Below are 13,225 nucleotides of genomic sequence, written 5' to 3'. Positions count from 1 at the left end.
TCAGTGTGATTAATGTAATATTCAGTCAGTGCTGATGGTGGGAGGAGCCAGTAAAGCTGATCATTACTGATAAAGAGCTGAAGAAAGAGGCAAGAACTAAAGCAGACAGATGTAGAGACAAAAGTACAAGAACTGATGTGGTTATCTGATATTGTTTAACTGTATTGTGTGCATTGCACTTCGTACACATCGGTATTGTGTAACCACATTTAGACATACACAGACATTATTTAGCATATGAATCTCAAACACGATGATAATCTAGTACCTAATCGCAATCAGAAGTGCTATTAAACCTCTGGCTCCATCTAGAGGAAAATATTAGTTAAAGTTACATTTCTGTGAGGAAACATTTAAACTTTTTGTTTTTGTTTGTTTGATTGAAAATAGTTGTATTGTAATTTGATACAAAAATATATATGATATATTCTCTTCTGTTCTGTTTTGATGATTTATAAATGACACTGATTTACTCGCCTCCTGTATGTCAAGTCAAGTCACCTTTATTTATTTATAGCTTTATAGGATACAGGTTGTTAGTAATAACAGGAAAAATATGCATTTCGGCTGTTGTTCAGCTGATGTCTGTTCAGTGTTTATTCAGTTCAGTTGTAAAGATCATAAATTATTACAATCGTTAATTGCATCTATAAAGCAGTACTGCAAAATATGCTCAGATCAATAATACTGTTGGATATTAAGTGTCCCCAACTAAGCAAGGCAGAGGGGACAGTGCACCCAAACTCCATTGGGTGACAGATTGGAGAAAAAATGTTTGAGTAGAAAGAGTAAATCTGGAGGAATAAAACTTTGGCCTAATTACCACACTCAGTGTACATGTAGATGTAGATTTTCATGACCACAAAGTAAAGGGAAGGAGATGAACCCAAGTTCCTGTGACTTGCTCTTTGTGTTTGTGTTGTTCAACTGTCATGTGAAGCTTGTCGGACGGCTGCTGTCCGTGGTGCTGCAACCACATCAATGTATTATTTCTGCATGAAGTATCCAAACAAATCCAGTCAAATTCCAGTTAGATCTGATGTATCTGCCCCTAATAAGCTGTTAACGTTTCTTACAACTGAGAAAAAATGTCAAACACAAAGTATCAGGTGCATTTTTTCCCATTTCTAAGAGTACCTTGTATGTGCGTGAACTCAGTGAATTTACATGTACTATATATGTTTATTGTTGCCCTCTAGAGGAAGACTTAAACAATGTAGATTAATTATGTTCAGTGTCATTTGTCCTTCTATAGAGAAGATGAAGCCTGTATGAGCTCTCAGTGTCAGACACTGTAACCTCCACTAGGTGGCGCTCTTTCAGTGTGATTAATGTAATATTCGGTCAGTGCTGATGGTGGGAGGAGCCAGTAAAGCTGATCATTACTGATAAAGAGCTGAAGAAAGAGGAAGGAACTAAAGCAGACAGATGTAGAGACAGAGAGATTCACACAGAGGACATTCAGCATAAAGAAGACTGAACTCAACTCACAATGAAGATCCTCCTCATCTTCTTCACTTTCTCCCTGATCTCAGGTCAGAGCTTTTCTCTTTCATCACTGCAGTAATGACACTGAAAAAAGTTAAACTACTGTGTCGTTCATTTAAAGTGCATTTTTATATTGGCCTAAAGTGAAAGTCACAGTTTCTGATTTAAACCTGTTTTGTTCAGTTTTCCTTAAAGCAAATAACAAACACAAAAAAATTATACTTTGGACCAACTTAAAAAAAATTACTGTAATTTGTTACAGCTACATTTATTAGGTTTTCTCAAGCTATATTTTTGATTTGGTTTAAACTTTAAATTTTAATTTAATATCAATCAAGTTATTCTGCTCAACAAAAAGTTAAAGTAACACTGAAGCGGTGTTAAAGTTAATGATATAATTAATGAGATAATTAAGTGATTAATTGAGTCATGATTGAGCATTATTGAAGACACCTGATGTTAACAAGCAGAATCTCTGAAGGAGAAAACCGGAATTTTTATGTCACCGTTATGGAGATCAGTGTGTGTTTTAGTTGGTCTCTTGACCCTTAAATCATTAACTTTAGATGTTGTTTGCCTGCTGTACGTGAGTTATAACAGCCGGATGAACAACTAGAATGGGTGATCTGATGGTGTTTGTGTTTTAACAATCATTATTTCACAATCATTTGACCTGATTCACTGAACTTATATTGAGTCCAATTTAGGTTTACTGTATTAATTATAGCAGCACTGGCCTTGTACAGCATAATATTTTTACCTTGTACAATGACATCCTAAGATTTTTTTTAAACATGTCTCATGTCATTTTTAGACACACAGACATCAATAATCAGCCTGTGAATCTCATCAATGGTGACAATAATAAGCATGTTGCAGTGCATTCTGGGTGCACCAATCAAAACTCATTCATGGCTCCCAGCATGCATTGCTGCATGAATAAATAATGAGCTTATGTTCAGAGGTGATCTGTTTGTCACCATTGCTGAGATTCATACGTTAATTATTGATGTCTGTGTGTGCCAACATAAGTGGTTTTGAAGTTTTCTTTTTATTGAATTGATACAGGGCCGGCGCTCCGCACACGCACATCACGCACTGCGCGTAGGGCACCAAGTGCTTGGGGGGGCACCAAAAAATCTGGGTCGTAAAAAATCATCACAATAGGCTACTAGTATAAATAACAAATAAAATATGTCTAAAGCATGTTAATATACAAAAGCAATACAAAAATAATATAGGCCTAGACCAAATTAGTCGAGAAAAAGGTGAATTTCCTGTGCCAGTCTCTCTCTGGTCCCCCCCCCCCCCCTCCCCACCTCCCAGTGGTCTGTTCGATTATGCCTCAATCAATGTCAAATTTGGCTGACATCGACCTCAGACATGGCCTCGAAAAGGCACCAAGAGTCGGGGGCAAAAAAAAAAAAAAAGAATAGACAGCGGGATGATACTCGCGCGTCACTTGCAGGTAAGACAATGTTTTAAATAAAAAGTTTTGTTAGTTTTGTAGCGCGGGCACCCTTGCGTCGTGTATGCATGTCCAGGGGGGCGTCGCTAGTAGGCTAGTGCAAATGAAATGATCCGGGTTTTTTTTAGCCCTGCATGTTGAATCTTTTATTTTATGGGGGGTCCGGTGGTTTCTCCCCCGGAAAATTTTGAAACTTGGGCTGTTTAAGATGCAGTTAGTTTGTTTGAGAAGAACGTATCTAAGACCGCCTTAGATAAGTTTTTTCGTTGTTGTTCTATGCGGATAATGCGGTCATTTTCAAGAGGTTCATTGAGCATGCAACACAACTTCTCGTCCAGGCCCTGGTCATTTCTAGGCTTGATTACTGCAATGCTCTTCTGGCTGGACTTCCATCATGTGCAACTAAACCTTTACAAATGATCCAGAATGCTGCAGCTCGGCTGGTCTTCAACGAGCCCAAACGGTCCCACGTCACTCCTCTGCTCATCTCTCTGCACTGGCTACCACTCACTGCTCGCATCAAGTTCAAGGCTTTGACGCTTGCTTACAGATTGACCACAGGATCAGCTCCCTCCTACTTCCACTCACTACTACAAGTCTACATCCCTACCAGAAGCCTACGATCAGTCAAGGAGCGACGGCTCGTGGTACCATCACAGAGAGCCTCAAAATCACTCTCCAGAACATTCTCATTCACGGTACCATGCTGGTGGAACGATCTGCCCACCCTCATCCGGAATGCAGAATCCCTGGCAGCATTCAAAAGACAACTGAACCCTCATCTCTTCCGTGAGCACTTAGCATAGCAAAAAAAAAAAAAAAATCTTTCCTTTTCCTTTAAATCCTTGCTTATCTGGCTTTTGCTACTCCGAGCAATGTCTGAACTTTGTATTTTGAGCACTTCTTACGTTGTTTTTGTCTCTTCACGATGACTCGCTTGGTTTAGTCCTCAGTTGTAAGTCGCTTTGGATAAAAGCGTCTGCTAAATGACTAAATGTAAATGTTCATAGGCCAAGGCCCAAGGTCGACATCTGTTGGTGAAACTGCAATTAGAAAAAAAAAACCCACAATCTCAGTGTTTGTATATTTTCATATTCACAGAGTTGTCAAATTATTAGGGCTGGGAAAAGATTAATCGGTGTATGAATGAGTGCGTGAATGGGTGAATGTGAGGCAAATGTAAAGCGCTTTGGTGGCCATTGGGTCTGTGAAAGCGCTATATAAATGCAGTCCATTTACCATTTAATCCCATCCAAAATAAAAGTTTGTGTCTACATGGTATGTGTGTGTACTGTGTATAATTATTTTGTATATATCAATACACACACACACATATGCACGTATATATTTAAGAAATATTTGCATGTATATACTGTATATATTTATATATAATTTATATTGTATATAAATTTAAATATTTTATATATAAATAACAAATATTTCTTAAATACATACATGCAAATGTGTATTTATATATATACAAAATAATTATACACAGTTATGCACCACCAAGCATTTGTGCTTAGGGCACCCAAATGGCTAGCGCCACCCCTGAATTGACAATTTGGATTTCATTGAAAAGGCTAAAAATATAATGCTGAACAAGGCCAGTGCTGCTATAATTAATAAAGTAAACCTAAATGGGACTCAGCATGAGTTGATTCAGGTCAAATGATTGTGAAATAATGATTATGTTAAAATTCAGCCAACACCATCAGATCACCTTTTCTAGTTGTTCATCTGGCTGTCAGCAGCCAAACAACATTACAAGATAATGATTTAAGGGTCAAGAGACCAACTAAAACACACACTGATCACCATAACGGTGACTTAAAAAATATATTTTATATTTATATATATTTATATATATATGAGAAATATTGATATATTCTCATAGATTCACATCATATTTCTATAGACAGGAATAATATTTATTAAATGTATACCCAAATGTGTCGATGTAATCATTATGATCGCTTCTTATTGAGATGTGCTGTGTTTTCAATTCATACCAATAGCCTGGGGGCGCTGCATGCACAATAACAGTCCATATATGGATCATGAAGAAGACCCATAGTCATGTGACATTCCAGGACGTCACTGATACAGAAAGTAGCTGACAGAGATCGTTGTAACATGCAGATAAAGATGTTTTGAAGACAATAAACATGATTGCAATGATATTTGAGTTACCTGTGTTCTTCAAGCCATGCCAGGTATTTCATAATAATAGATTATATTTAAAATGTAATGCTAATCGATATAGATTTCATCATCGTGCAGAACACTATAAATAATACATTTTCTGTCGGATTTTGTTTTTATCTGAAGCCAGATCAGATCACAGAAGATTATTTAAAACACTCGACTTGCGTTATAAAGTAAGTTTGGTTCACAAATATGGTTTTAATCTCATAAATGGTCGTGTATTGATGGTGTGCTAAGCTAACATGCTAGCTAGCCCAGGTGCACCTGCTACCAGTTTATTGTTTTATGATTTTTTTTTTTCTAAATAGGAATGCTTACTGAAATGTTAAAGTGCATTTGATACCAGTTTCAAATATTTAGTGAGAACTTTGATAAAAGTAATTAGGGTTTGAAACCCTATGAATAGCCTGTGAATAGCCAGTCATTAGTAGCTATAATGCAGACAAAATAAATGCATATTTAGAGCCTTAACCAGTCTGGAGAGGTGTAAATGCGTGCAGGGGAGACTGACACTGAATGAGGCTCGTTTGCACCACAAAACAATAGCTAGACAATAGACTGAATAGATGACTCAGAAGATGACTAAACATCAGTTTGCATTTTAGAGTCTAATCAAAATAAAGTAATTTGACATGATCTTGAAAAACATTTAACTAAATACAGAGTTTTAGACTTATCATTTTCAGATTTTAAATATAAAATGGTCAAACATATGGCTTTAGCTGCAGTGCATTTCTAGATTGCTCCAGGGCCAACTTCAATTTTATTTTCATGAAGATGTTTCATAAAAATAAATTTCTAATAACTTTACAAAACTTTGAAGCTATTTAAAAATGCATTATGACTAATTACTTCTACATTTACAATAAACTTCCAGGTGTCAGCTTTCAAATGAGATCTTACTTGTGCTTTTAGTGCAAAGGGTTCATGAACTGCATCTGTTTCAGTTTGGGAATGCCATTTCTGGGGATTTTTCAAAAGTGGGCTTGCAGCTTAACAGTTTAACATCAGGTGTCTTCAATAATGCTCAATCATCACTCAATTAATCACTTAATTATCTCATTAACTTTAACACTGCTTCAGAGTCATTTAACTTTTTGTTGAGCAGAATAACTATTTTGATTACTATTAAATTAAAAATTAAAGTTTAAACCAAATCAAAAATATAGCTTGAGAAAGACTAATACATTTAGTTGTAACAAATTACAGTAATTTTTTAGGTTGGTCCAAAGTATAATTTTTTTCAGTGGATGCTGTTTTCTGTTCATGAGGTTTCTGATCACAGTATCAATCTGATTGACAGGTGCAGTGAGATGCTTTACTGTCACTGGATATTCTGGAGGAAGTCTTCTTGTGGATTCTGGGAGGTTCTGGTTCAGCGCAAATACTAAAAGCTTTAATAAATTACCTGAGTGGAGAAGTATATTCAATGATATGAAACATGATAAATGGATCAATAATGGAAAATTCACATTGTTTAGAAATAATGAGGGAACCCTTATGATCTACATCAGAGGTTTGAATGAACACGACGCTGGAGGATACTGGATTGGTGTTCTTTACAAGTGGGGTATAGACATGACGTTAAATGTGGAAGAAGGTCAGTCATTTTAAGATCAAAATCTTGGTGTAGTAAAATTCCTGATATTTTTAAAGCCTGTATAAAAGTTTTTCTTTCTTTTTTTGTAAACAACAGATTCATGTTATAAATATTCAAAGAGAGTGATGGTGAATATTGGAGAAACTGCAACCTTCAGCTGTGAATATTCACAGAATCATATTAATGATCCCAAGATCATATTCAAAGAAGGAGAAGACTCTATTGAGACGATTTACAGCACATGGAATAAGACAGAAAGATTCAGTGTTTCTGATGACAAATTAAAAAATCTCTTCAATGTGAGAATTTCTGCAGTGACTCCAGATGATGGAGGAGTTTATTTATGTGGAGTTTGGATCTACAGTCATTCGTACAGTTACTCCATTATTAATACTGTTCATCTATATGTTGGTAGTAAGTAAAACAACCTTTCAATCAAATCTTACATAAAAGTTTCTAAAATCAGTGTGTGTTGTAGAATTTATCAGACATGATATTGGTGATGAACCTGAGCAGTTGAAGTATTATTGTTTACTTTCCATAAAAAAACTGAAATATTGTATAAGCACCATCATTAATGTAAAATATAACTGTTCTTTGATTGTAGTGGCTCCAGTAGTGAGACGTGAAGGAGAATCTGCTGAGATCTTCTGCCCTTATGATTCAATCTATAAATCAAAGCCAAAGTCTCTCTGTAAGGGGAAGTGCTCCACTAGAGATAGAAATACTCTCAATGAGACTGTGAGAGAAGAGAAAGACACCAAGACTGACAGATTGACTCTGAATGATGACGTCACTGCAAGTGTCTTCACTGGGACCATCACTGGACTGACAGCAGAGGATGCTGGGAAATACTGGTGTGCAGTGACATTAGAGAGAGACGTGAATTATCTTTACACTCATCTGATCGTCATCATGAACGAGGGTGAGAAAGGTTTATACATCTGGATATGTGAAACTATGGCTGTGAATTGATGTTCTTATATTTCTAATATTTCCAGAGCTGAACTTGACTAAGTATGAAGGAGACGACATGTCAATCCAGTGCAAACATCATGATGAACTTCAGAAATGCTTCTGCAAAGCACATGAACCCTCCGTGTGTGTGAAGGATGGAGTTTCATTAGAGAAGATCAGAGATGATCGATTCTCTTTCAGTGATGAAGCTTCTACTGGAGTCTTTACTGTAAACATCACTGATCTGAGAGAAGAGGATTCTGGGATATACTGGTGTGGATCTCACATCATCACTAAAGTCAATCTCACTGTAAAACAGGGTAAGTAATATTTGTGAATTATTTTGTATTAAAATTAAGTTAAGTAATAAGTTTTTTTTTTTTTTTTTGCGGTAACTGGGTAAAATGTGTTTCAAGCACATTAAACAGAACACACACCTGTTAAAGCATGTGACCAGTGATGGGGAAAGTTACTTTTAAATGTTACAATATTATGTTACTCCCTTAAAAAGTAACTAGTTCCATTACTTAGTTACTTTTTATGGAAAGTAACGAGTGTGGTAGATTGTTTCTTCTTTCGCACCTGACTTAAGTCTACCTGGGTCTCGTCTACAATCGACGTCCCCGTTCAATAATATACTCTAGTGCGTCTCCTCATCAACGTCGGCCGAGTCCTCTAACCCAGTGGTTCCCAAACCTGTCCTGGCGACCCACCAACACTGCACGTTTTCTTTGTCTCCCTAATCAAACACACCTGTTTCAACTCATTAGCTTATTAACCCATGTGATAATGAGCTGATGAGTTGAATCAGGTGTGTTTGATTAGGGAGACAAAGAAAACGTGCAGTGTTGGTGGGTCGCCAGGACAGGTTTGGGAACCACTGCTCTAACCCTCACTTGCTGCGCAGCAATAAATAAACCAACTCCACACAATGCCTTCTAATATGCTTTAATCACGGCTGGAGGATCTCAGACAAATATCAGAGAGAATCCCACCAGCAAAAAGAATACAACAGTTTTTACAGAATACGAGCATGGCAAAAGTGACATGATACATTACATAATTTCCCTACAATTTGATTGGTTCTTTACCAATTGGTTCTTTATTAGTTCTATGCAAACCCTTCTGTTACTAGGTTGAAGTAAACTCTGTTCCCCTTCGAGGGAACTCGCACTGCGTCGTCGTCGTGACGACACTTTGGGGAATGCCCCTAGCGTACCGTATCTGAAGCATGAATGAAATTTGTCCAATCCTGATTGGTGCTGCGTCATGACGTAGTCGATGATGGCACAACCGGAAGATACAAAGGGACGCCGGCACACACACACATTAGCTTTTTTGCTCTTCAGCTAAAGCGCTCTGTGTGAATTGTCTGTCTATTTATTGTTGTCTGTCTATATTTCAGTTACACAAACAGTTAAAATAGCAAGCGAGCAGTTTAAGTGTGTGTGCATCCGTGTCCGCGTTATTTGTCAGGCACGGACACACACCAGCTGTGTGTGCATTACCTAGGCGTGCAGCACGCTAGGGCGGCTCTCGAGGGAACCGCCTGTAGCGAGTGTGATAAGCTGCCGTTCAGGGTGTTGCGCTCACGGCTGGCCGTGTTTGATGAGCAGGGCCAGGCTCGCGAGCCCCGCGGTTCTGGGCCCGCCGTTGCCGAGGCAGCGAGCCGCCGCAGATCGTGGGGCTCACAGATGGATCTCTCAGGGGGACACGGGACTGCTACGGCATCTTCCCGGTCCTCGTCTGAGGATTCAGATGTTCTCCCGCCCCGTGTGGAAACCCGCGAGGCGGAGGACCCGATGTTACAGTTATCTGGCTCTGAGGAGTCAGATAATTCAAGCATCGAGGCGGGTGATGTGGAGCTTGATCAGCCACTTCACGCACCTGCTCAAGAGGAGCTGGTGGAGGTTTTGACCCGCGCTGTGGCCAAACTAAGAATTGATTGGCCACAAGAAGAATTACTAAGGCTGGTCTGGTGTGTGTGGAGAGACATTTATGGTTGAATTTGTCAGGGATGAAGGAGAGAGAGAAACATTTTCTCGTAGACTCCCCAATTTCACCTTCTGGCCTCTTCGGCGGCGCGGTTGATACTGTCGTCGGGAGGTTTCAGGAGGTGAAAAAGCAGTCGGCGGCCTTCCAACAGCACCTCCCTCACCACTCTGGCTCCTCAAAGAAGGCTGCCTCTAAAGGGCAGCCTCGGCCGCCTGCCAGCTCCTCGCACCGACACGTGCAAAAAGAGAGTGTCGCCTCTCGTACCCCTCCCGAGGGAGCCTGGCAAAGGAGGCAGTGCTCTCGCAGCAAGCCTTCTGAGCCTAAGGTCGATCTGAGGACCGTCCTGCAGGCAAAGAAGGCTTCCGCCAAGCGGTCCTAGTTGCAGCCGGACCGTTGAGAGCTGTCCCCCCCGGGGCGGAGCGATCGAGGTCGCCTCCCCCCCGGAGCTCTCGGGAAATCAGTGTTGTGTTCCCGCCGTTCAGTACGCTTCGGGCCACACTGATTTCCCGCGTACGCACGCCGCTCCAGCCGCCTCTAGTAAGACCTGCGGCTGGGCAGCGAACCAGCCTCGAGAGGCTGGTTCCCTTAGTAGATTATCTCGCCGCATGGTCATGCCTTCTGAATATATCTGCGTGGGCCCTGCGTACTGTAAAGCTGGGTTACAGGCTGCAGTTCAGCTCCCCTCCCCCGAAGTTCAACGGGGTGGTCTGGACTGTGGTCGGCCCAGAGCAGGTTCGGGTTATGGAACAGGAAGTTCAATCCCTGTTGGTCAAGGAGGCCATAGAACGTGTTCCTCTGCCAGACAGGGAGTCCGGGTTCTACAGCCAGTACTTCATAGTTCCCAAGGAGGATGGGGGGTTGCGTCCAATAATAGATCTCAAGCACTTGAATCGGTCTCTGAGGAGATTCAGGTTCAAGATGCTTACAATCCCAGCCATCGTGAGTAAGATTCAGTTCGAGGACTGGTTCGTCACAATAGATCTGAAGGACGCATACTTCCATATTTCCATCCTTCCATGTCATAGGAAGTTCCTGAGGTTCGCTTTCGGGGGTGAAGCGTACCAATATCGGGTTCTTCCCTTTGGCCTAGCTCTCTCCCCTCGCACCTTCACCAAGTGCATGGATGCAGCGCTGGCTCCGCTGAGACTCCAGGGCATCCGTGTACTCAATTATATCGACGACTGGCTAGTATTGGCCAAGTCGTGCGAGATGGCAGTTCGGCATCGAGATGTCGTTCTGGCCCACATCAGGTGCCTGGGGCTGAGACTCAACACGAAGAGGAGTCTGTTGACACCCTCCCAGAGGACTACGTTCCTGGGAATTATATGGGACTCCACGACGATGCGGGCACAAATGTCCATACGGGCGATGGTCTCCAGAGCGAATCTAGGCCACAACCTCACTGTGAAGCAGTTTCAGAGATTGCTGGGGCTCATGGCAGCAGCGTCCAGCATCATACCTTTTGGCCTGCTACACATGAGCCCCCTACAGTGGTGGTTTAGAGCCAAGGGGTTTTCCCCGAGGGGAAATCCGTTCCGTATGATCAGGGTAACGCGCAGATGCCTTCGTTCTCTTGTCGTATGGAGGAAACCTTGGTTCCTGTCCCAGGGACCGGTGCTGGGAGCATCATGTTGCCGGAAAACCGGTTCAACAGATGCCTCCCTCACTGGTTGGGGCGCGGTCATGGACGGCCGCTTTGCGAGAGGCCTGTGGGAGACCCGACACTCTTCCTGGCACATCAATTGCCTGGAAATGCTGGCGGTCTACAAAGCTCTGAGGAGTTTTTTACCGGACCTCCGCGGCCACCATGTCCTGATACGCTCGGACAACACGTGTAGTCGCGTATCTGAATCATCAGGGGGGTCTGAGGTCACGCCCTCAATGCAGACTGGCACACCAGATCCTTCTGTGGTCCCAGGGGAAACTGTCGTCTCACAGAGCGATGTATGTCTCCGGGGACCAAAATTAGGAAGCAGACGTCCTGTCGAGGCAGGGGCTGAGACCCGGGGAGTGGCGACTCCACCCCGAGGTGGTGGAGGCCATGTGCGTGAGATTCGGCCCAGTGGAAGTGGATCTGTTCGCGTCTCAAGAGACGTCCCACTGTCCACTGTGGTTCTCTCTCAGGTATCCAGCTCCGCTGGGGCATGGACGCAGCCTCGGCCAAGTCTGCACACATTTCCCCCGATCGCTCTGCTCCCGGGAGTCTTGGAGCGGGTCTGCCGGGAGGGGATCAGCCTACTTCTAGTAGCACCCCGCTGGCCGACCCAGGTGGTTCTCGGACATTGTGGCACTGCTGGGCATTGTGGTCCCTCTGAGGAGGGACCTGCTGTCGCAGGCAGGGGGCACAATATTTCACCCTCGGCCAGAGCTGTGGAACCTCTGGGTCTGGCCCCTGAGGGGGCTCGGTACTTAGAGGCTGGCCTGTCAGCAGGTGTTGTCGAGACCCTACTCAGCTCCAGGGCTCCTTCCACCAGGAGACTGTACAGCCTGAAGTGGAATGTGTTTTCCACTTGGTGTAGAGAGTGTGAGGGGGACCCAGTTAACTGCCCAGTGGCTTCAGTGCTGGAGTTCTTCCAAGATCGTTTCTCCGTCGGTCTTACCCCGTCCACACTTAAGGTGTATGTGGCTGCCATTGCGGCTTTCCACTCGCATTTAGGTGATGGGCCTTTGGGAAAGCACCATCTGGTTGTACGTTTCCTCCATGGGGCTTGGAGGATGAGGCCTGCGGCTCACTCCAGAGTCCCAACTTGGGACCTGGCGGTGGTTCTAGAAGGGTTGGCTGAGGCCCCCTTCGAGCCACTGGAGTCAGCTGAGGCAAAGAACCTGACCTTCAAGGTATATTTACATTTTACATTTAGTCATTTAGCAGACGCTTTTATCCAAAGCGACTTACAACTGAGGACTAAACCAAGCGAGTCATCGTGAAGAGGCAAAAACAACGCAAGAAGTGCTCAAAATACAAAGTTCAGACATAGCTCGGAGTAGCATAAGCCAATAAGCCAGGCAAGCGAGGATTTAAAGGAAAGGATTTTTTTTTAATTATTTTTTTTTATGTTATGTTAAGTGTTCCCGGAAGAGATTAGTTTTCAGTTGTCTTTTGAGTGCTGTCAGGGATTCTGCATTCCGGATGACGGTGGGGAGATCATTCCACCAGCATGGAACCGTGAATGAGAATGTTCTGGAGAGTGATTTTGTGCCCCGCTGTGATGGTACCACGAGCCGTCGCTCATTGACCGATCGTAGGCTTCTGGTAGGGATGTAGACTTGTAGTAGTGAGTGGAAGTAGGAGGGAGCTGAACCTGTGGTCAATCTGTAAGCAAGCGTCAAAGCCTTGAACTTGATGCGAGCAGCGAGTGGTAGCCAGTGCAGAGAGATGAACAGAGGAGTGACGTGGGCCCTTTTTGGCTCGTTGAAGACAAGACAAGCTGCAGCATTCTGGATCATTTGTAGAGGTTTAGTTGCACATGATGGAAGTCCAGCCAGAAGAGCATTACAGTAATCAAGCCTAG

The 13,225-nt window shown here is 42.7% G+C and overlaps 1 protein-coding gene across 1 annotated transcript; it reads left to right on the top strand.

Annotated features, from left to right (window-relative positions):
* Positions 1–6,856: 6,856 nt before the first annotated feature.
* On the top strand, positions 6,857–9,727 carry LOC130105905 (polymeric immunoglobulin receptor-like). The gene is made up of 4 exons (XM_056272089.1): positions 6,857–7,178; positions 7,372–7,689; positions 7,766–8,041; positions 9,198–9,727. The coding sequence occupies exons 1-4, from the start codon at positions 6,890–6,892 to the stop codon at positions 9,725–9,727; spliced, it is 1,413 nt and encodes a 470-aa protein (XP_056128064.1). The 5' UTR covers positions 6,857–6,889.
* Positions 9,728–13,225: the final 3,498 nt, after the last annotated feature.

This window comes from Rhinichthys klamathensis, unplaced genomic scaffold, assembly GCF_029890125.1.
Source record: "Rhinichthys klamathensis goyatoka isolate OS25496 unplaced genomic scaffold, OSU_Roscu_1.1 h1tg000330l_1, whole genome shotgun sequence".
In the NCBI taxonomy this organism is placed as follows: domain Eukaryota; kingdom Metazoa; phylum Chordata; class Actinopteri; order Cypriniformes; family Leuciscidae; genus Rhinichthys; species Rhinichthys klamathensis.
The sequence above is the reverse complement of the archived record's forward strand: the minus strand, read 5'-3'. Positions and strand labels throughout refer to the sequence as shown.